Here is a 21064-nt window from a genome sequence, read left to right on the forward strand (position 1 = left end):
TTCATTGCAGTGTTAAGATTTTTAAAAAACCTTAACTGAAACATTGAGAACTGGTGGATGAAAATAATGGCTCCCATTGCTCTACTTGTCCCTGTGTGGTGTTTATTCTTTTCAAGCTTTAGTGTCACACCAAAACCAAACCCAGAGGCACCATCTGACCCTGTGCATGTGAGGTGTGCAGCTGCATGCGTGAGCACCACTGCACTAACATTGCCTTTCCCAGGGATCGTCTGACACCCCAGCCAAGCAACATACTTCTAATTCAGTGGGCTGATAGTCCCAACATTTCTCAGCATGTAACTACTTACTCTTTTTCTCCTCTTAATTCACAAATGAAAAATGGTAAGTGTGTCCAGTTTGAAAATAAGCCTAGTAGTTCATTCACAAATTCTGCTACAGGGGTTTTACAGAGGAGAACCACATTAAGCACCAGTTACTTATACATATACACATGATTTTCCTTCCAAGTAGGGAGACAGCGCAAGACAAAGTAAATTATTCATTATGGTTACTGCCATGCCTTGGTTCTACTGAAACTAAAGGATTAAACATTATTGTGCTCTGAAGTAGAGGCAGTTAAAAAGAAAACTAATTGTCCATGATTTGAAAGAGCTGTCAGGTAAATGAGATCCCAGAAAGTGAGAAGTGCTTCACACCTTGCTCCTGTTATATAGAGGAGGCAGAAGAACACTGAATCAGTAATTATTAACATATAATGATCTGAATAAATTATCTGCTTGGAGATATTTATAATATGGTCATGGTTCTTGTTCCTTAGAGAGAGAAGAGCTACTTAAGCACTCTGTGCATGTTTGAATCTGTGTGTACAAACTCAATTTTTCTTATCTCTCATGGCAAAGAAAATAATTGCCCACACAGCAAGCAGCCTCTATAGAAAATACAACAAGCAGATGAGTTCTTACTGTTTGTTTACTCCATCAGTGACTCACTCATTGGGTATCTATCATGAGACAGGCACAGGACCAGACCCTGAGAGTATCAAGATGATAATGCTACATTCCTTGCTTTTTGGGTTGTTAAGCTTACGTGGGGAGCTAATGCTATCCACCAAATACGGCAGAAAGGAAGGTATCATCAAAAGATCCAGAATCCACATCTTAAGGGTTGTTAATGTGCAGTTTTGAGTCACTGATAAGACTGTGAATAGCAGTAAGAAGGACAGGAACTTGTGGGACATTAGGGCTAGGAGCAGAAGGAACTGGCCCATATGTTCTGGCTGCAAGTGGGTCTAGGGTGGCCAGTGGGAGTACATGGGGTTTACTCTGATGCTCAGGCATGATGAACTCCCTCCCTGTTATCAAGTGGCCTCGTTTGTTTAGTTATCCTGTTCATTCTCACAGGTGGCCTGGCAGGAGATGGGCCAGCCTATTCCTCATGACCCTTCAACTGCTACTCTTACCAGCTCTGGGTTCTTGACGGAATTCTAGTAAAAGGAAGAGAGACCAGAGCTATCGACCCTAGCTCACCTTTTCCACCTGAGTGGTCACTTCAGACCTGACTGCTGGAGGCTGGAAGGGATGGGGTCACATGGTCTAAGCCTCTGTCAGGTGGATGAGAAAGGCAAAGTGGCAGCATGATGCACATGTTCAGAGATGCAGGAAAGATCTCCTGGAGAAAGTGGTATTGAAGGTGGCCTTACAGTATTGGGAGACAATAAAGTTTGAAGGCAGATAGGAAGACGGGTGGGATATTCCTGGAGGAAAACAGAAAGAGGTATTTTGGTTAGAATAATATTGAGAATAAGTGTGGAGGCCAGATCAGAGAGGCCTATGAATGTTAAGGTAGGAGAAAGGATTTTATTCGATAGTCAAGTGGATTCTCACGGGAGGGAAAGGACTAGAGTTAAACCTCCAGAAGTCTAAGCTGACAGGTGCAGAGCAGATTACAAAGGGGAGACTAGAGGAGGGAACCTAGCTCATTCTTTTGAAATCTGGCCTCAGTCCTACCTAAAGGGCTGGTGAGAGTATATGAACTGCAGCGGTTGGGACAGAGACCCACCAGGATCGGAATGAGTTCCTAGACCATGGCAATGCAAGTGGGTAATACACAGAGAACACATAGTAGGCACACAAAGTGTGTGCAGGCACAGGGGTTATGATTCTCAAATGACTTGGGCTGTAAAGTTACTGTAACCAAATCAGATCTATAGAGATACAAGAAAAGGAGAAGACACTGGGCTGCTATGTGGTCAGAGGGTGACTCAGGACAGGTGTGCTAGGATCCTCCTCTACAAACCCCTTCAGGGTAGAGGGAGGAGACAACCAGGCATCAGGGCTGCAGATGACACTGGGGAATGGGCAGATAGCCATGACAGAACACAGTGACACTCTACAACCCCAAATTTGGGCACTGCCTCAAGTACCGTGAGAGGAGAGCAGGGATAGGCAGGAGTTACACATTTTTCCCTAATAAAGGGGAACAGATAAGTGGAAAATATGGCCAGCAACAGTTGGGGGTGGGGGACAATGCTGAGGACCTGAGGACCTGGGGCCTGGAAGCCCCAAGTAGAGAGGAAGGGGTGCAGGCAATTGACTCTGCAGGGAGCCCTTATAGCAATGTTGCAGCCTTCTTTCTTACGATTAGTTTTAGGATTGACTTATTTTATTTGAAAGGCAGAGTGAGATAGAGAGAGAAAGAAGGAGGAACAGAGACAGATGGATTTCTGCCTGCTGAATTCACTCTACAAATGGCAACAATGACAAGGTTGGGCTAGGCTTAAGTCAGGAACCTAAAACTCCACATGTGTGTCAGGGGCCCAAGTACTCAAACCATCCTCCACAGTGGGGTCCACATCAGAATGTGCAAAAAGGAAGTCTCTTTAAAAGGCCCAAATAACCCGTCTTTCCCCTAAAAGATGCCTCTAAGCAGCTTTAAAGTGTTAATCTCATTTTTGTGTTTTCAGTTTTATCATGAGAGAGCAAGGAAACAGTGATTTCACCTGTCCGAGCTTTCAGCATATCATGAGAACAGAAATGAAGAGTTGCCAATCATATACTTCTGGTAGCTTTTTGTTTTGAGCAGATTACACAAGACTGCCCTTTGAGGATTGTCCTCACCCTCTGACTGTTAGCTGCTGTACAGTTATTTTTTCTCTCCTCAAATTTGTGTTTAAAAAACTTGACCCTCTGGTAGACCCCTGATCACTGTGGCATGAGGTTTCTGGCCTAGTAAGTTTTGCTTTGTTCGCTGATCCGTCCACACGGAAATGCTTCTATCATGTGAGACAAGAACTGAGGCTATCTTCCACTTTTCTGTGCCGTTTCCCCCATAACAGGTTCAGACAGAAGGAGATCAAGATGTACGCAAGGAGAGAGATCTTCCACCTATTGGTCTACTCCCCAAATGGCTACAATAGCTGGGGCTGTGTCAAACTGAAGCCAGGAGCCTGGAACTCTTTCCAGGTCTCCCATGTGACATGCAGGGGCCCAAGCACTTGGATCATCATCTGCTGCTCTCTAGAAATACAAAGAGAGGAGTTGTTTTGGAGAGACTCAGCCTGGCACTCAAATGGGATGCTGGCGACACACATAAGGCTTAACCCTCTGTGCCACAACACTGGCCCCTACGATACAATGTATATGCTTAACACAGCATAAGTGCTACATAAACAGTTGCTCTACTGCCTTGGTGGGAGAATAATGACAAGAAAAATGTTCATGTTTAGTAGAGACATAATTTATTTTTCTTAACGTATCTGACTCATGGTTGGCTGAATCCACAGATGCTGACTCTGTGGATTCAGAGAACTGTCTGGAGATGAAGAGCTAACCTGGGGAGACGTTCAAGGCCTTGGAATACTTTCAGGCCCAGGATTTAGATGGAGTAAAATGCCCCTAGTACAGAGACACATTTCACATAGCATCTTTCCAGCTTCTCTCTCCAGTATCAACGAAAGGGCAAGTCCCTTGAACCTTTTGTATCAGCTTCTCTAGAAGAGCGAAAAAGAGATCATACAGAATACTTCTTTATACATCATCACTGCAGGAGAGGCAAATTAAAAATGCAACAGGGCGGACAGTGGGAGAAGCTAGACACATGTGATTATTTGAAAGGAACCCTTGCACTAGGAAATGGGCCCAGGCAGTAGCCTGGGTTCTGACTCAACAAGCTTAGTAATGTTTGTCTTAGAAAGAAAGGTGGTGGTGCATAGAGCAGAATAGTCTTAAGAGATGGACCTAAAAGAAACAAGACTACAACCAGTTGATAGTTTAACCAAAATTTAACTGTGCTGTGCCCTCCCAGGCACAACTGACATTATGTCCCAGCCATGGAGAGATTCATTGCCGACATCATCTGAAAAAGATTTTAGCCAATTGCCCAACTGTTACCACGACTTCTCTTTTTAAAATATTAAACATACCTTGGAATCCTGATACTATTTGGACAACATCTTCATATACCATTAGTGTAGCAGATCTCTCTGGAAGCAGGCCAAGACTCAGTGAAGAAAATACTGCAAGAACGAAAGTGGATTTATGAGAAGTCTGCAATTCAAAGACAAATTATTCCATTCTATTTCCTTGACACTATGTATTCTTTGTATTTGCTGATTTCAAATCAATCAATAATGCTGACTTTAGCAGGATTTCATTTTACTTAAAAAGTAGAGAGGGATAGAGATCTTTCATTCATTAGTTCATTCTCTAAGTATCCACAACTGTTGGGGCTGGGGCAGTCCAAAGTGGAGAGCCAAGAAGTCTGTCTGGGTCTCCAACATGGGTGGCAGGAATCCAAGCAATGACCTGTTGTCTTCCAGAGCACAGATTAGCAGGAAGTGGGTAGGAAGCTGAGGAGACAGGCCTTGCATGAGGCACTCTGCTAGAGTATGAGTGATCCAAGCAGTGATCTAACTGCTGCACCACATGCCTTCCCTATGGAAGAGCTTTAAAATGCCAAAAAGAGTACTGCAAATCCTTACAGGACAACTGCCTGCCCTATAATGGCCAATTTTTTTTAAAAAGTTTTTTTTTAAACTTATTTCAAGATCTAAAAATATATTTGAAAGACAGAGAGATAAATAGTTTACTTCTCAAATGCCTACAACAGTTGCACCTATGCCAAGCAGAAGCCAGAAGCCAGGAACTGAACCTAGGTCACACATGTGGCAACAGAATTACAACTAACTGAGCCATCGCATGTTGCCACAAGGGTGCACATTAGAAGGTGGCACGAATGAATACCAGGCATATGGCATGTGGGCATCCTACATGGCATGTTATTGATACATGGTACTAAACACCTATACCCACATACCTTTGGTTTGTTAGAAGCTTTTTTCCTGTAAAATAATTTAGCTTATTTACATTGGGAATGTATGAAAATTTATAATATATACATATGAATATATTAGGCAACAACATGAAAAAAGAGACTTAAAGAGTATGTGCTTACAGTAATATGTTTTCCTTGTTGTAGGAACTAATATGTGATTTAAAAATTCTTGCTGAAGAACCTGAATTTCTAAATAAAGATTTCACATCACAGGGCAGGTGTTGTGTCATAGTGGCTTAAGCTGTTGCCTATGCCACCAGTATCCCATAGGCACAACAGTTTGAGTCTGGCTACTCCATTTCCTGTTCAGTCGCCTGCTAATGAACCTGGGAAAGTAGTGACAGATGGCCCAAGGACTTGAGTACCTGCCATTCAAGTGGGAGACTCAGATGATGGAGTTTCTGCCTCTTGGTTTGCCCTCACCCAAGCTCCAGCCATTGTGGACAATAGTGGAGTGAACCCATAGATGAAAGATCTCTCTCTCTCTCTCTCCCTCTCTCCCTCCCTTCCCCCCCTCTCTCTTAAACACACACACACACACACACAATTCTTTCAAATAAGCAAATTTATAGCAGGCAAAAAGTGAGAGCAACCTAAGCAGATCAACTAATGAATGGATAAGTAAATTGTGGCAAGTCCTTAGAAGGGCTATGTCCTTCTGTCCACGTCCACTCCTCCCAATCACTAATCTACTCTGCTTTGTTACCAGCAAGGTTCTCGGAGGCTCCAGTCTTTTCCAGTGCTCACTGTTGGTGCAGTGGCTCAGCAGGACTAAATGGAAGAACCTGATCTTGGGTAAATCCTGCATGACTACAACAAAGGTAAACTGAATCTTTAACAGTGGCCCTTTCCCCTAGTGACACAGGCCCCTTGTGGCCAGGAAGCAAGGGCAGGTGTGGCCTGCAGGAAGCAGCTCACTTTTAAAGGCGGGGAATGTCTCTCACCAAGCCCTTCCAAGCCTTGATGCATTCCTGAGTACACACAGAGCTTCACCACTCACCCTCTTAATCCTTGTGCCAACAAGTAATGTGGTTTGCGAGCCAGATGTAGCCTGAGGCAAGAGAATGGGGGGACTGCAGCTGCTGGTCCCCACTTGCTCAGCCCCTACTGAATTGGGTCAGGGGCCACCCCTGCTCCTTGTAGTGGACAGAGTGCTTTGAAGGGGTCAACAGGATAAAGGGGAAAAGAGAAAAAATTATCTTGATCCTACCTGCCCTCTCTGGACAGACAAGCATACCCTGCAGCCTCTGCAGTTTGAGAGCTGAGGGAGAGGATCTGGGGAGCAGAAGGAGGGTGCCCCACCCTAAAGGACTCTCCCAGATTTCCTTTTAGTCATTATCCACAGGGTCTGAAACCCAGAGCTGGGTAGCTTTTCCAGATTGTGTGGAATGAGGTAGAGCCCATACCTGCCTCACACGTTCATTCTTTCTTTCCTTCTAAGGATGCCCCTCTGAGGCAGAAAACAAACATGTCCCACCACACAATGGACTCAGCATTATAGAAGGTTGGTGAATACTGTACCTGGGAATCGGATAGGCTTCCATGGGGCAGAGTTTGGCACGTAGCCATGCTTCGTGGCAGTGACCACTAGCTGACTGCCCAGCTTATACTGGAACTTGATGAAGGCGACACCATCTGTCCCCGATGTGCCAGAGGCAATGGAGACTTGATTGTTGAAAATCTCAATCAGTGCATCCCCAATGGGCTGGTGGGTGCTGGCATCACTGATATGCACCTTCAGGGTGACCTCTGAAAGCAGAAAAAAGCCATCAGAGCAATTGTTGTCAATTGGGCTAGGTCCAGCATAATTCTGCCATTACTGTGGTAGCACACTGAAGGGGGAATATACCAAGGAAGCTCAGGCCCACACCCAAAACTGGAGTACTTTTATTCAGAAATATTTTCTTCCTAATTCACAGGATTTTGTAATTTCTCAAAAACCACTGCCATTTGCTTTTTTCTTTATTGCTTCTGCACATACATACAAATAACTGATGGAAAGATTCTAGCCCTTTAAGACATGGGACTACAAACACAAATACTCTTTCATCTTTCTCAGTATTGCTGCCAAGCATAGCCCACACTGAGCCTGGGCTGTTCCAGAAGGGTCAGACAAGGATGTAAGCTTTGTAGCCACACTGGTTAACAGCTGTGCCTCTGTGGACATAAATATTCACTGTGCTGGTCGTCACAAAGCCCAGACGAAAAAGGCATCAAAATATCTTGAAAATGGAAGATCTACAGAGTGGGGCAAGGCAAGGTTAGAAGAAGAAAGCAAGCAAGCAAGGAAAAAAAGAAAAGGAATGTTTGAAAAGACAGATGAGGCAGATTTAGAAATGTGGCATAAAGGTGGATAATCACTGTAGAAACAAAGAGATCCAAATTATCCAAAAATTAAAGTGGGATGAATGGTTTTCATTTACTGACATAGGAGAAGAATTTACTGAGTTTTGCCTGTGACTAGAACCCTAAGGGCTTTATGACACAGCATGAAGGTGAAGCTGACAGCTGTAGCAGTTGAGAGGGAACAGCAGGTGCCAGGGCTCGGAGGTAAGAACAGGTCACACTTTCAGGAGCAAGGACAGCAGGTTCTAAAAGCCAGAGGGAGAGCACTTGGGACAGGAGACTGCAGAGACAGGTGATCAAGGTTACTGACAGCTTCATGAATGACATACAAGGATTATTCTTTATCCTGAAGGCAGTGGGAGGCCACAACGGTTTTAAGCAGGGGCGGAAATCAAATTCAAGCTACAGAAATATCTGGCCCTGGATGAAGAATGGGTGAGGGAGAGACAAGAGGGGAGACTGGATCTCCAGGAAAGGCCTCTGATAACTCAGGGAACATGACAGTGAGGCAGACTCGAGCATCATAGTGCACATCAACTGAAGGCACTGACTCTAGAACCTGAGGAAGGAGACAACTACAGCAATTCACATCCTAGTTTTGAATCTCAGCTCTGGAGGACTGCCCATGCAGCCTTCTGTCTGTCCAGGTCTCAGACTTGGTACCTGTAAGCTGGGGGTGGCAGCTGCACACATCTCCACGATCAGGTGGAACCACTTAGGATAATACAGAGCAGGGGATGCCTAAAACACAGAGCTTCTGCTGTTTATCATTCCAGTTACTAAGCCTGAAGCACTCCACTGCTCCAGAGTGACATGTGGGGCTGGGAAGGGAGGTGAAGAGGAGACAGGTGCACCAAAAATGTGGCAGATGAATCATTCTGGGGGAACTAACACCTTTGCATCTGAAGTTTCCTCCTAAATTGGAGCAACGACACACAGAAGAATATCTGGTTGGAGAATTTCTTCCTTGTTAATTTAGCAGCTATTCCTCTCAGGATACTAGAACAACCTTTTCAATATTGTGAATTCTAATAGGTCAATCTCTTTCTCATCCAGTTTTTTCCTGATTTACTGATTTAATAAATTTCTCAAGTAGATGATGAGAGAGAATAGCTAATAAATCCTGGACCCAAATAATGTATTAATGCACTAAATAACTCACTCAAAAATTTTAGAATGAAAAAAATATGCCAGAGAAACTTAACTTGGACACTTTACACTATCAAAGGAGAAAACTAATACCAAAACAGGGGTAAAGTCAACATCTCAAAAGCACAAGGAAATTATACTATGAAATACATTTAATTGATTCACTGCAACCTTAAATGATTATTTTATTGCAAATAAATGCTACACCCACATTATCTTAACTTTATCTTCCTTGTTCTCAAGAAGTATGCTAAGTCACAACATGAATTAACTCAGCTTTCGTGAATATTTACACAGAATTCTTCTAGATGAGGATGAGTGGGAAGGGCTTTGAAGGGTTGCATTGAAATAATTTTATGGTAATGCAGCATTTACTAACTATTGGGATTACAAGGTTTCTGTTCTCTTCACTGTTTGCTGAGAATGCAAATCTTGAAGAGATTTGGGGAGAAAAAAATTATGAATACATAGAGAAAGGAATTCTAATCAATGCTCTAGGTTCCACCACTGAAATTCTTTTGATATAGGAGCTCTAGCTTATATACTGCAACTGTGTACTTCAAAAGAGATCATTTAGCTACTTCTTTTGTGTGACAGGATAGAAGGACATTATCGGTGTGGTTAGGTGCTTCTTACAGATGACTTGGATATCACTGTTTCAGAGTAACAGCTTATCTGTTCAATAATAAATGAAACTATTTTACTAAAGGAAAGCCTGGTGAGCAATAACAGTAATATCATTATTTGTTATTAATGTACTGTCATTCTGCAAATAAAAAGACCCTAGAAATGGCTCCAGGGCTACACAGGCATTAAGATATGGCATGTTTCTGTGCTGTTCAGTGAGAGTTTAAGGATCTTGCTGAACAGAGCAGGAGCACCTGTGCCACTAAACCTGAAACTAGAACATTGTCCTTTACTCCTCCTCCTGCACATCCATCACCAATTTCTGCTGATTTTCATTCTAAAATACACATCTTAAAGGGCTTCCTTTAGCACCCATGTTAACACTGCCCTGGTTTCAAGGCTTCACCATCCATCACCCAGACTTGCTCAGCCTCTTAACAAAAGCTGCCACTGTCTTCAGCCTAAGCCTTCTCTGCCTGCCTCTCTGGAAACTCTTACTGCCTTCCTCCTACCACCTGTAGCAGCATGAACACTCCCAGCCCAACCTACTGCCTGCTCTTTGGTGATTGAGCTAAGCATGGATTTTACACAGCAAAATTTTATCTACTTTAATTGAGACACATAGAAGAAGGAAGAGAGAGAGAGAGAGAAAAGGAGAGAGAGAGAGAGAGAGACAGAGAGAGATCCCATCTAGGTTCATTCTCTAAATTCCTGCAGTGATTGGGGCTGGGCAGGGCTAAAGCCAGGAGGCAGGATCATATTCTACATCTCCTGTGTGGACCCAAAAACTCAGTTATCATTTGTTGCATCCTCAGGTGTGTATTAGCAGGAAGTTGGAATTGGGAGTGGAGCCAGGACTCAATCCCAGGCACTCTAATAGGTGTTTCAACCAGTGGCTTAACCATTAGGCCATGTTGTCTCGTCTTCTCCAAATACCCTTTGAATGGAGAAAAAAAAAAAATCAGAAGAATAACACTGTGTCACATGAAAATTATCTGGGATTCAAATGTTAGCTGCTAGACACAAATTTTAGTGGAATATAGTATACCAGTAATTGCATCTCATCTTTAGCTGTTCTGCTTTATAATGGAACAGTTCAAAAGTTGTCACAGTCCTATGGCCTACATGTCCTAAAGTAGGTAATTTTGGCCTTTTGAAGAAAAATGCTGCCACTCTAGAGGGACAAGGATGGTGCAGTGGGGAGGGGAGGAGGAGAAAAAGAATGGACAAATCCTCCCATCAGGCCTTGTCTGACCCCAAATCCTGCCCTGGGGCCTATTCCTTATGGCAGAATCATTTCACTCTGGAAGGAAATCACTTTGTGCCCATTCTGTGTTTCCTATTCCAATTCCTCCTTTGAAAGTCTGAGTCAAAAACTGACTTCCAGCTTGACAACCCCTCTCCAGTTCGTTCCTCCTCCTTGTCCCCCCGCAAACTGTGTGTGCACATGGACCCTACTCTCCACTTTCGCTGTGGATCAGCAGTGCAGGCGGGAAAAGGGACTCAGACCCATGGGCCTAAGGAGTTTGGGGCTTTACACATTATAGGAGTCCTCTCCCACACCCGCACCCATGTTTGGGGTTTCAGGTACCAAGTGGTCAACCGCAGTTTGAAAATACTGCATGGAAAATTCCAGAAATAAAGAACTCCTGGATTTTATAAGTTTCATGCTGTTATTTCTGAATAGCATGATGAACTCTCACACTGTCCCATTCAACCCTGCCCAATAAAAGAATCATTCTTCCTTCCAGTGTATCCAGGCTGGAAATGCTATCTACCTGCTGTCACAATTAGCAGATTAACTGCCCATATTACAGTGTTTGTGTTCAAGTTATTGTATTGTATTTAATGATAACCCTCAATAGCAATAGTGATGATGCCAATTTTGCTACAATGTATTTTATTTTTGATTTTTTGCTAAAATATTACTTTGTATTATAACATTTTTTTACAGGCACATACAAGGGTACCTTTAAAGGTTCATGAAAATGGAATTAAAATAATTCTATTTTGGTGGCAGAAAATCTGAAATTCATGTAGATGAGAGTGATCTAAAGGTTTATGAAAAGTAAATACTACAAAGGTCTATGGATGGATTCCTGGCTTCAAAACAGACTTATCTTTTTCCATGAACTTTTTTGAGGTATTCATGTTTTGATGGGACAAACCAGTCTATATATGCATGTTGGTACTAGCCACACCTTCATGTACTACTAGAAATCTTGGAATGGAATTCCTCTGTAGATAAGGAAGGCCAACTGTAAATAAATACCAAAGTCTAGTTATACACGGGCACCCCAGGAGAGTGCACTGAGGGAGTCAACTTCCAAGTGTGTGGTGTAGGGGGACCTTTTTGACATGCTATCATTTAGACCTGAAGAGATAGGCACCAGCCAGGAGAGGGGCAGGCAGAGGCCAGAGACACCTTGGGAGGAGGATGGTCCGGTCCTGTGCACTGAACAAGATGCAGTGTACAGAGAGCCCGCAGAGCCCTTCAATCTGAAGGTGAGTAGTACAGAGCAGCATGTGCCACTGTTTCACAGCTTCTGGTGTGGCCTAGGAGCCTCTCAGGAGAAGGAATCTTCTTGTTTGCTTTTTTTTCCCCCCAGATAAAATGTCTTTAAATTTAATTTTTGATGATATTTACATAGTTCATTAGGGTGGAAAGGGTCAAGAATTATGGGAAAGTGGGTGAAACCATTGTTTCCAAATTTTCTTTTCTTTTCTTTTTTTTTTTCTTTCTTCTTGTTTCTGGAGGAGAGGGGAGGATTAGAGGAGAAGCTCCACTCAGTTTCCCAATGTCTTGGCATCTGGAGATGGGGAATAGTCATACGATGCCATCCCAGGGTTCGTGACGTGGAGCATGCTCTGGGAGTTCTGCTCAAGTGGTTTTGATAGTTCTGAAATGCTGTTGATCTTGCTGATACAAGGATGAGGAAATCCTTCCAAGGTCCATTGGCTGACACAGTTCACCTGAGAGTCTCATTCACCCTGATATTTGCTGTCAGCACTTGGCTGGGGTAGTTGTCCAATTTGTTCTACCCTCCTTCATCTGCTATGGTACCAGATGTCCTCTGCATGCTGCAATGGACTGCCAAATCGTCCTGTACCTCTGGGCATGCCATCCGCTCCATCTAAGCCCCTAGGAGATCCAGTTCTGACACATGCACTCCACAGTCAGATCACTGATCATATGCTTGGAATTCTGAATTCAGCAGTTCAGCTGGGAGGGATCCCCAAAGAAACTGCATCTGAGGTGATCCAGGAGCTGAGTCTTGTGAGTGCTTGCCAGTACTTTGTTTGGCTCCATCTGTCATCACCTACCTCCACCTACATCAGCCTATGCACACACTGGTAGTTTTGATCGCTTGGTCAGTTCTATCTCTTGTCCCATCCCTTATGTAAGACAATGGATGCTGTGGCTGAGCCCAACCCTGCCCACCAAACACTCAGCCCTCACATATATCAGCAGCAACTGCAGCCTTGTCAGAGCAACTCCCAATAATTCCCACAAGGCCATCCCAGTCATGGCTCCTGTGCTTGCCAGTATATGCAGCAGACCAATGGGTGTTGAAGCCTTGCTCAACCCAACCAACCCCATTGTCCAGCCCACAGGCACACAGGTTCAGAAGTCATTCCTCGCTTCCCTGATCAATCCACAATCCCGCTCCCAGGAACTCATGGGTTTCCCAGCCGAACCTTCTGAAGCCCAGTCTTCCTGAGGGGTGGTGAGCTGGCCCAGAGCTTTCCCCACCCACTAGGGTCCCAAGCTCTTGGCATGTATGCTGACCTGGGACCTTACCTCTCTGCATACCCAAATTCCAGGCCTATTTAAAGTTACCCAAGCCTGGTCTACCAGCATACCAGGCCAGCATGCTAACCTAGGGCTTTCCTCTCCCCTTCCATCCTCTCTCTCCTCTCCTCTCCTCCCTCCACACTACCCGTGACCAAGCACATGGGGAAATCCCCAGGCTAATTCTGCCTGACTGAGCTATCCTCTGCTGCTTTTCCAGGCCATTAGCAGGGAACTGGACTGCAAGTGAAGCAGCCAGGACATGATGCTGGTATTACAGGTGGAAGCCTAGTCCAATACTCATGGCACTGATCCCTTTTTCTTTTCTTTCTTTCTTTCTTTTTTTTTTTTTAAATTTCATTCTGTCATCTTAAAGAGCTAGCAAGTATTCACTCAACATTTGTGAAATGAATTTTGGGGTGAAACTAACGATATCCAAATATGGCACTGGCTCCTACAGGTGGGTGTGCACATTTAAGTTAAATTAGTTAATACTAAACTACTGGAAACACTGAGCTCCATGATCACAGAGGTGGCTTGTGGCTGCCATCTTGGCCAGCACAGGTTGACCCTTTCCATCACCACATAGAGCTCTGCAGGACAGCATTGGTGATACATAACGAATTTTCACCTCATGATGCAAAGAAAGAAATCCAGGTATCTAAATGGCTTAGGGAGCTCCCAAGAGGTTCAGTGCCCTCAACTGCCTTGATAACAATAAATGGGGCCCTTTATAGTCTCTATCTCTTCCTCATTAGTAGCTAAATGACCTGTGTCCTGTTGCCTGTGCTCTCCCCATTCCAGGAACTGTGAGGAGGCCTTGCTGGACACCATCTTCGACCAGTCCTCCTGGCAGCCCAGTCACTTAGCTTCTCCAGGTCCTTGCCATCTCCTCAATGAGGCTCTATCACCACCAAACTACTTCATTATTATCTTTTCAATTATTGTGGCAACTTAGGACATTCTTCCTTGCTCTAACCATATATCATAAATTAGATAGTCCATACACAACGTAAAATTCTAACAGTGCTAGTGGCCTGGAAGTCTGTGGTCATGGTTGATTTAGCATGTGGTCAGGGCCTGCTGTCCAGGTCATGGATATTGCCTTCTTGTTTAATCCTTGCAGGGTAGAAAGGGTCAGGGGTCTCTCTTGGGTCTCCCTCACATGGACACTAAGGACATTCCTCCCAGTCATCTGGGCTCTACCCTCATGACGTTACTGTCTTTGAAAGACCCCCTGGGGAGCCAGGGTTTCAACATGAGAATTAGGGCAGGGGAACAGACCAAACTAGGAAAAGTTACGCAAGGGATTCCTCTCTGCCACTACTGCCACCATGCTGTCCAGATGGATTAGTTTCAAATAGTGATAATTGTCTGCCATTCTTTTCTCATCTATTCTTTTCCTCCATTCCTTTTCTTTCTGGAGCAAATTCCAGATATCATATTAAGTTACATAACCTCCCTGTAAATTTCAATTTATAAAAGATAAATATTTAAAACAAATAACCAAAATCACATCATCATACCCAAATGAAGTAACAAGCTTTTTATATCATCTGATGCGCAACATATATTCAGCATTCTGCTCTCTGAAAACATTTTTAAAAATTCTGACCATTGAATTTAAAATGTCAATTCCAACCTGCCTTGAACTTCTGATATTACTCAGCTTGTTCTCCTTTTAATATGGTGACACCCATTAAGTATATTATGTATATGTTTATTAGCTGTGAGCCTACACCAGATGCTTTGAAATATAGTTCACCTGCTTATTTTTCCTTCTTTACTCTCAAGTCCCAGGTTACCAAATAGTGTCTAATACATGTGAGCACTCAATACATATGTTGAGCATATCAGGAAAACCTGTTTGTATTTCTGCATAACATTTGGCACATGCCCTAAGTTAGTGTCTTTGTTGTTGCTCTACTTATATCTTACTCTTTTTTATGCAGTATTTTTTAAGATTTATTTATTTTTATTACAAAGTCAGATATACAGGGAGGAGGAGAGACAGAGAGGAAGATCTTCCAGCTGTTGATTCATACCCCAAACGGCTGCAACGGTTGCTGCTGGGCCAATCCTAAGCCAGGAGACAGGAACTTCCTCCAGGTCTCCCACACGGGCACAGGGTCCAAAGCCTTGGGTGTCCTTGACTGCTTTCCCAGGCCACAAGCAGGGAGCTGGATGGGAAGTGGAGCTGCTGGGATATGAATCGGTGTCCATATGGGGGCCTGGTGCATTGAAGGTGAGGACCCTAGCTGCTAGGCCATGCCGCCCAGCCCAGGTTCTGCTAATTCTTAAATAATATCAAACTTCATTGGAAAAACATCAAATAAATCATATAAGTGACTGTAATTAATAAGTATCTAATACCATACTATGCATACAGGAGCTGATCAGAAAATATTGATCAGCTACTGCTACATTATATGGTACATGGTCTTTATCACTGCTTGGTAATTTAAACAAAGGAAATAGAAATATATAGCTCTTGTTTCTAAGAAGATTATAATTTGGAGTAGAAGAGGGAGCCAGAACCGATCAATGTGGGGTAAAGCAAAAAAGATAAAATTTGGTAGGGCAGTGTAAAAAAAGTTGCAGTCAAGAAGAGACAATCTGGAACTTTTGCAGACATAAGAAGGAACAAAGAAACCAAAAAAGATCTGAAAGTATTCACAGAGAGAGGGTTGGTAGTCAAAAGATTTAAAGAGGGGTGTGGTGTGACCACCACTGGAAAGCAACGGACATTGAAGGAGTACATGTTGTGTGCCTACTGGCCTGATTGTAGGGCACAGAGTTTGGTGGAGACAAAACTTCCTGGGAGGGATGAAAACTGAAGGTGAGGCTAGAAGGGTGAGTTGCATAGACAGATGAGGCTGACCCAGCGTGGCATCTTTCAGAACAACCTTCTTCCATGTGAGGACGTTCCACACTCCAACTTCCAGACACCCATTTTCCCAACCTTCCTGTGGGGGAGCAATATACTTTGTCACAGCTTAATCTAATGTTAGATTTGCATTTGGAAGACAGCATCACAGAGAAGCAGGTGCTTTTCCTGAATCCTGGGACCAAGAAGGAGGCATCTGGGATTAGTCTCAGCCTCCGGCTCAAGGCATGAACAAGGATCCCTTCTTATTAAGCCAGCTAGAATGTGTAGTGCTGGTTGTCCAGAGTGTGTGCTCTGGCCTCATCCGGTAATGCACTCTTTCTTAGCGAATTATTTTCCAATCTGGAATTCAACTGTTGCTTCCATAGCATTCCAAATTTTCACAGGCCAGTGGCAGAGCAAACAGGAGCATGCGGTAATTCCTCCACCGTGATCCAGAGCTCTTTTTTCTCTTGGCAAACATGAAGGGTTTGGCTCTGCGGGCAGAAGCTTATCCGTTTCAACTAGTACAAAGAACAGCTGCTTTGTGGGTAGAAAATTAAACATTATCTTTTAGCCCAGCATTATCTTTTAGTCATTTCCTTTCTGACTACTACAGATTTAGAACTAAATGTGACAGGGCTGTTTCAAATTGCTGGCTTGGGAGAAGGCACCTCTAAGTAGCAAGTTAAGAGCAGCCTTGGATGGCAGGGACAAGAGGATGGAATTACAGTACATGATGAGCAGACAAGAACACTGACAGAACTGCCTGAAGACACTGAAGGTCCTGCATAAAATTTGCCAGGATTTTTCTTCCCCCTTCATCCTCAAATAATAATGCACACCTTTAGCTATTCTTCTGCTAACATGAGAATGCATTTATTTGATAACTTGTCATCAAAACTCCACAACAAACATCTTTAACTTCTTTCTTAACATCATGTGCTAACCATGGAACAATCAGGACGGACAAAACCCTCATGGATTTCACCAGTCCCCTGCTTGTGGAATAACAGGCACTTGCTTTCTGAGTAGCCTACAAGTCCTGCTCTCAAATCTACAGTAACAGCTCTGGCTTTGTCTTGGGGGGCAAAGTTGGCAGACTCCATTCTTTCTGTTTGTCTCTGTGAAGTCTGTGGCTCCCTCTGTTTCTCATTTCTTTTTACAGTTTCCTATATTGGCCTTTGTTTTGGGACTTTAATTATTTTCTTTCATTTTGGTTTTTAGAGATGCTGGTTTCCACAGCAACCCATCCTAGTTGAGAACCCAATATTTTCTGTGTTGGCTCTAGTGGTCAGGCAGAAAAAGTCCATTTCCACTAGGCCACCCCCAGGAAGGCTCTCATCCCCAGTGCCTACAGCTGTGGGAACTGCCTGTCACCAGGGGAAACAGCTGAAGAGGAGGCACCACAAATGATCTCCAGCACTGTGATGAGCTATATTTCACTCCAATGATGGGGAGTTACACGACTCTTCATCTCTTAAGACAAAGAAAGATTACTTGATCATTTTTTCCAAGAGAGAGGCTATTTTTTAAAATGTTTCCAGATCTTTATTCCAAGAGATTTTTGTCCCATGCTTCTTAGTGCTTGAATTTTACAGCATCTGCATGTGCATCGAATTTCCATGACTTTATACAGCAATTAAAAGCACATTCTAGAATGCTTAGCATGTGCAAGGGGCAGCTTTCTTTCCACTTACATTATTGTTTTTATGAACAGAAACCTTTTCACTTTGCAATCTGAAGAATTTATTTAAAAAATGCTGCTTCACTAGAATTTTACAAGTGTTTGTTCTTATCTACTTGAAATACAGAGAAAATGAAGGAGAGAGAGAAGCTTCTATTTCTTGGTTCACTTCTTAAATGCCTGTGACAGCCAGGGCTAGTTCAGGCCATCCATGTCTTCCATGTCAGTGGCAGGGACCCAAGCACTTGCTTCATGATCTGCTGCCTCTTAGGATACATTAGCAGGAAGCTGGATTGAAAGCAGGTTAGCTAATAATGAAAGCATGATATGCACACACAGATGTATGTTGACTTTCTACTGTTTTCAAATAACAGGACTCATTCTTCTCCCTCTTAAACACTCTATCATGAAAACAGAAGGCATCATCCTACAAAATCATCAATTTCCTGCAAATTTTTGGCTAAGAATTCTGCTAAGTTTGCCCATTTAGCATTGATTAAACAGTTTAAGTTCATTCTTTTATTATAACTGATAGAGAATGAGGTTTCCCTATGAACGCTATGCTGTATGAGCAAGTTTAAAGGTACTATACTTATCAAGACATATTAGGTAAACATCCCAGGATAATTTGAAAATTATTGTTGAACTTAACCTGGCTCAACTGTAGAATTAATATATAAGGGTATTTCAAAAATTTAGTGGAACAAGAGAATTACAATTTTATTTTCATGCAAAGAATTGAAATCCATGCATAGCTTTTTACAATATGCATGTTTGATGACTTTTCTAAATAATATTTATTTATTTAATTTACTTGGGAGGGAGAGCAGAGAGAGAGAGACTGATTAGCTCTTACGTGCTCATTCACACACCAAAGGTGAGCACAGCTGGGGCAGGACCAGGCTAAAACCAGGATCCAATGATGCAAGCCATCACCATACCTCTCATGGTACACATTTTGTAGGAAGCTGAAATTAGGGCAGGAGCTAGACTGGAACTTAGGTACTCTGATATGGGTTACAGGTTTCTTAATATCTCTCTCTCCAAAATCTTTAAGAAGCAAATATCATGTATTTTTATTTATTTAAGAGAGAGAGAGAAAGACAAGGACAGAGATACCATCTGCTGCTTTTACTCACTAAATGCCCGGAAGAGCCTCTGGTAGGGACTGAAATTGGGAGCTGGGAACTCAATCTAGATCTCCCACATAGGTGGTAAACAACCAAGTATTTGAGCCTGCCAAGATCTGCACTAACAGAAAGTTGGAGGCAGGAGCCAGAGCCAGGAAGAGAATCCAGATACATCAATGTGCAATGTGGGCATTTTAATCACTAGTATCATATTTGTACCCTTTGCTCTAAAACTGGCAGACTAACTTACTGGCTTCCAAATAGTGCAGAACTTGGACCCCTCACAGTTTTCTGATAATCACAAAGGAACCCCAGGAACGATGATGTCACCAAGGCAGGTGGGTTAGGATTCTAGACAGATATAGGGAAACTGGAGAAGAAACTAACAAAGAAGTCCCAAGTTATCAAGACTTGCTTTTGACAGTGGACTTCCAACTTCTTAAATAATTGCTAGGGATGGTCCAAATTGTCCTTTTTTTTTTTTTTTTTTTTTTTGGCAGATTCTAACCACTCCCACTCCTCACATCATACTTTCCCCTACATACCAGCTAATGTGCTCTAATTGTTCCAGAATGTTCCACATGACTACAACAGTTCCACAGGACAACGGGGAGAAGCAGCAGAACCTGGGGGTTTCTACTTCAAGCATTTGTGGTTGTTTTATTTATTCTTAAGGCACTGATCATTTTAGTTCCTTTTTAGTTCCTATGAGAGGTAGAAAGTCACAGTCACCTTTCCATAACAAGCAGTAACTGAGAAATGGAATTAAAATGATATGCTAGTTAGGTTGCCAGTGCTATTCATTTAACATTGAAAATGAATTTGTTTAATGAAGCACAATTTCTGTTTTTTATATCTGTTTGAATAAATTATTAATGAGACAGCATAGTCAACCATATTCACTCCTACAAGTAACAAAACCTTATAACATCCTAATTAACACCCAGATTATAAACTCCAATTTAGAGTAGTTTTCTAAGAAATTTAAAATTCTGCAGCACAACTGAAATTTCTTGCTTCATCTATGTAAGGAAAAGATTCAACAATTCTGAACAGCAAAGTACTGTTTCTGATGATTTTTTCCCCACAGTGAACATCACCATACAGTATTTTCCACAGTTTAAATCTACAGAATGGGTTCTCAGTTTGTGCCAAATAGATTAACCTTTCACCCTTTAACCTTTACAGCTCATGTTCTGGCAGTTCTATCAAGAAAGGGGTTTTATTTTCATCTTTTCCCTTGAACAAGTTCCACACACCCTTTCACTGCCAACTCTGAATAATTCTACAGCAGAAAAATGGAGCTTTATTTTTCTAACTGGCAGTACCGGTCTGCCATGATTTTGTTTAATATTTGAAACTGATGCTATTTTTACTTCTCCTTCACAAAAGCATTATATTAAATGTCACCTGTCAAATGGGTCACAGACATTTACTCCACACTTCATAATCATTTGGCTCAGATCAAGAACTCAAAACTTATGAGAGTTGCAGGGCCAAAAATTACATCCGCAAGAGAGCCCATCAGCCAGAGAAGTGAGGAATTCAAGTGTTGGCAGGAAAACGCACAGATGAAAGATATGGAAGCGTAGCCCAGGGTGGTCAGCTGGTGACCAGCCATGTTGTTGCTGGAGCCACACAGAGAGGGCCATGCCCATCCATAGCCATCAAGTCAGCTCCTGGGGCTGATGGTGCACCTTCCTGCTGGAACACAAACAAGAATTTGCAATGAGGAAAACTGTGGGTCTTGTTGGAGGCTTCATCCCCACAGGGAATGAAGGGTGGGTCTTGGATGTACTGTAAGCTGTAACCCCTTGTTTTACAATGAGGAACCTGAGATTCTCATTCATAGTATCTTGCCAGCCTGTAGCCGAGATGGGACTGAAAGGGTGAATGGGGGTAAGAATTGTCTTTTTCTTTCTTCTGTAATTTTGATGTTCTCACATCTTAAGTTTTGTTCCTCTTCAGTAACTTCCCCTCCCAGGACAAGCTAAACCCTGGGCACACTGAACTCACCCTTATGTGTGATGTTCAACATAACCAACCAATCCAGGGCACACACCTCTATCTCCTCCACGAAGGATTTTCCAGTCCGTGCCACACTATTCCTCTGCCCTAATCACCCAGGGTTCAGAAACCTGACAACTCAGAGCAGCTGCCATGCCTTAAAACCT

At 42.9% G+C, this 21064-nt stretch overlaps 1 protein-coding gene across 1 annotated transcript in view; it reads right to left on the reverse strand.

The window, feature by feature from the left end:
- The window catches only part of FAM171A1 (family with sequence similarity 171 member A1), a 124367-nt gene that overhangs the window by 47190 nt on the left and 56113 nt on the right, over positions 1-21064 (reverse strand). Inside the window, exons 2-3 of the mRNA XM_040967927.1 lie at positions 6814-7041; positions 4382-4474 (exon numbers count right to left, since the gene is read on the reverse strand). Of these exons, the coding sequence (XP_040823861.1) occupies positions 4382-4474; positions 6814-7041 (321 nt within the window). The remainder of the gene's footprint in view (positions 1-4381; positions 4475-6813; positions 7042-21064) is intronic.

Source organism: Ochotona curzoniae, unplaced genomic scaffold (assembly GCF_017591425.1).
Source record: "Ochotona curzoniae isolate NIBS_2020 unplaced genomic scaffold, NIBS_Ocur_1.0 scaffold_4683, whole genome shotgun sequence".
Lineage (NCBI taxonomy): Eukaryota > Metazoa > Chordata > Mammalia > Lagomorpha > Ochotonidae > Ochotona > Ochotona curzoniae.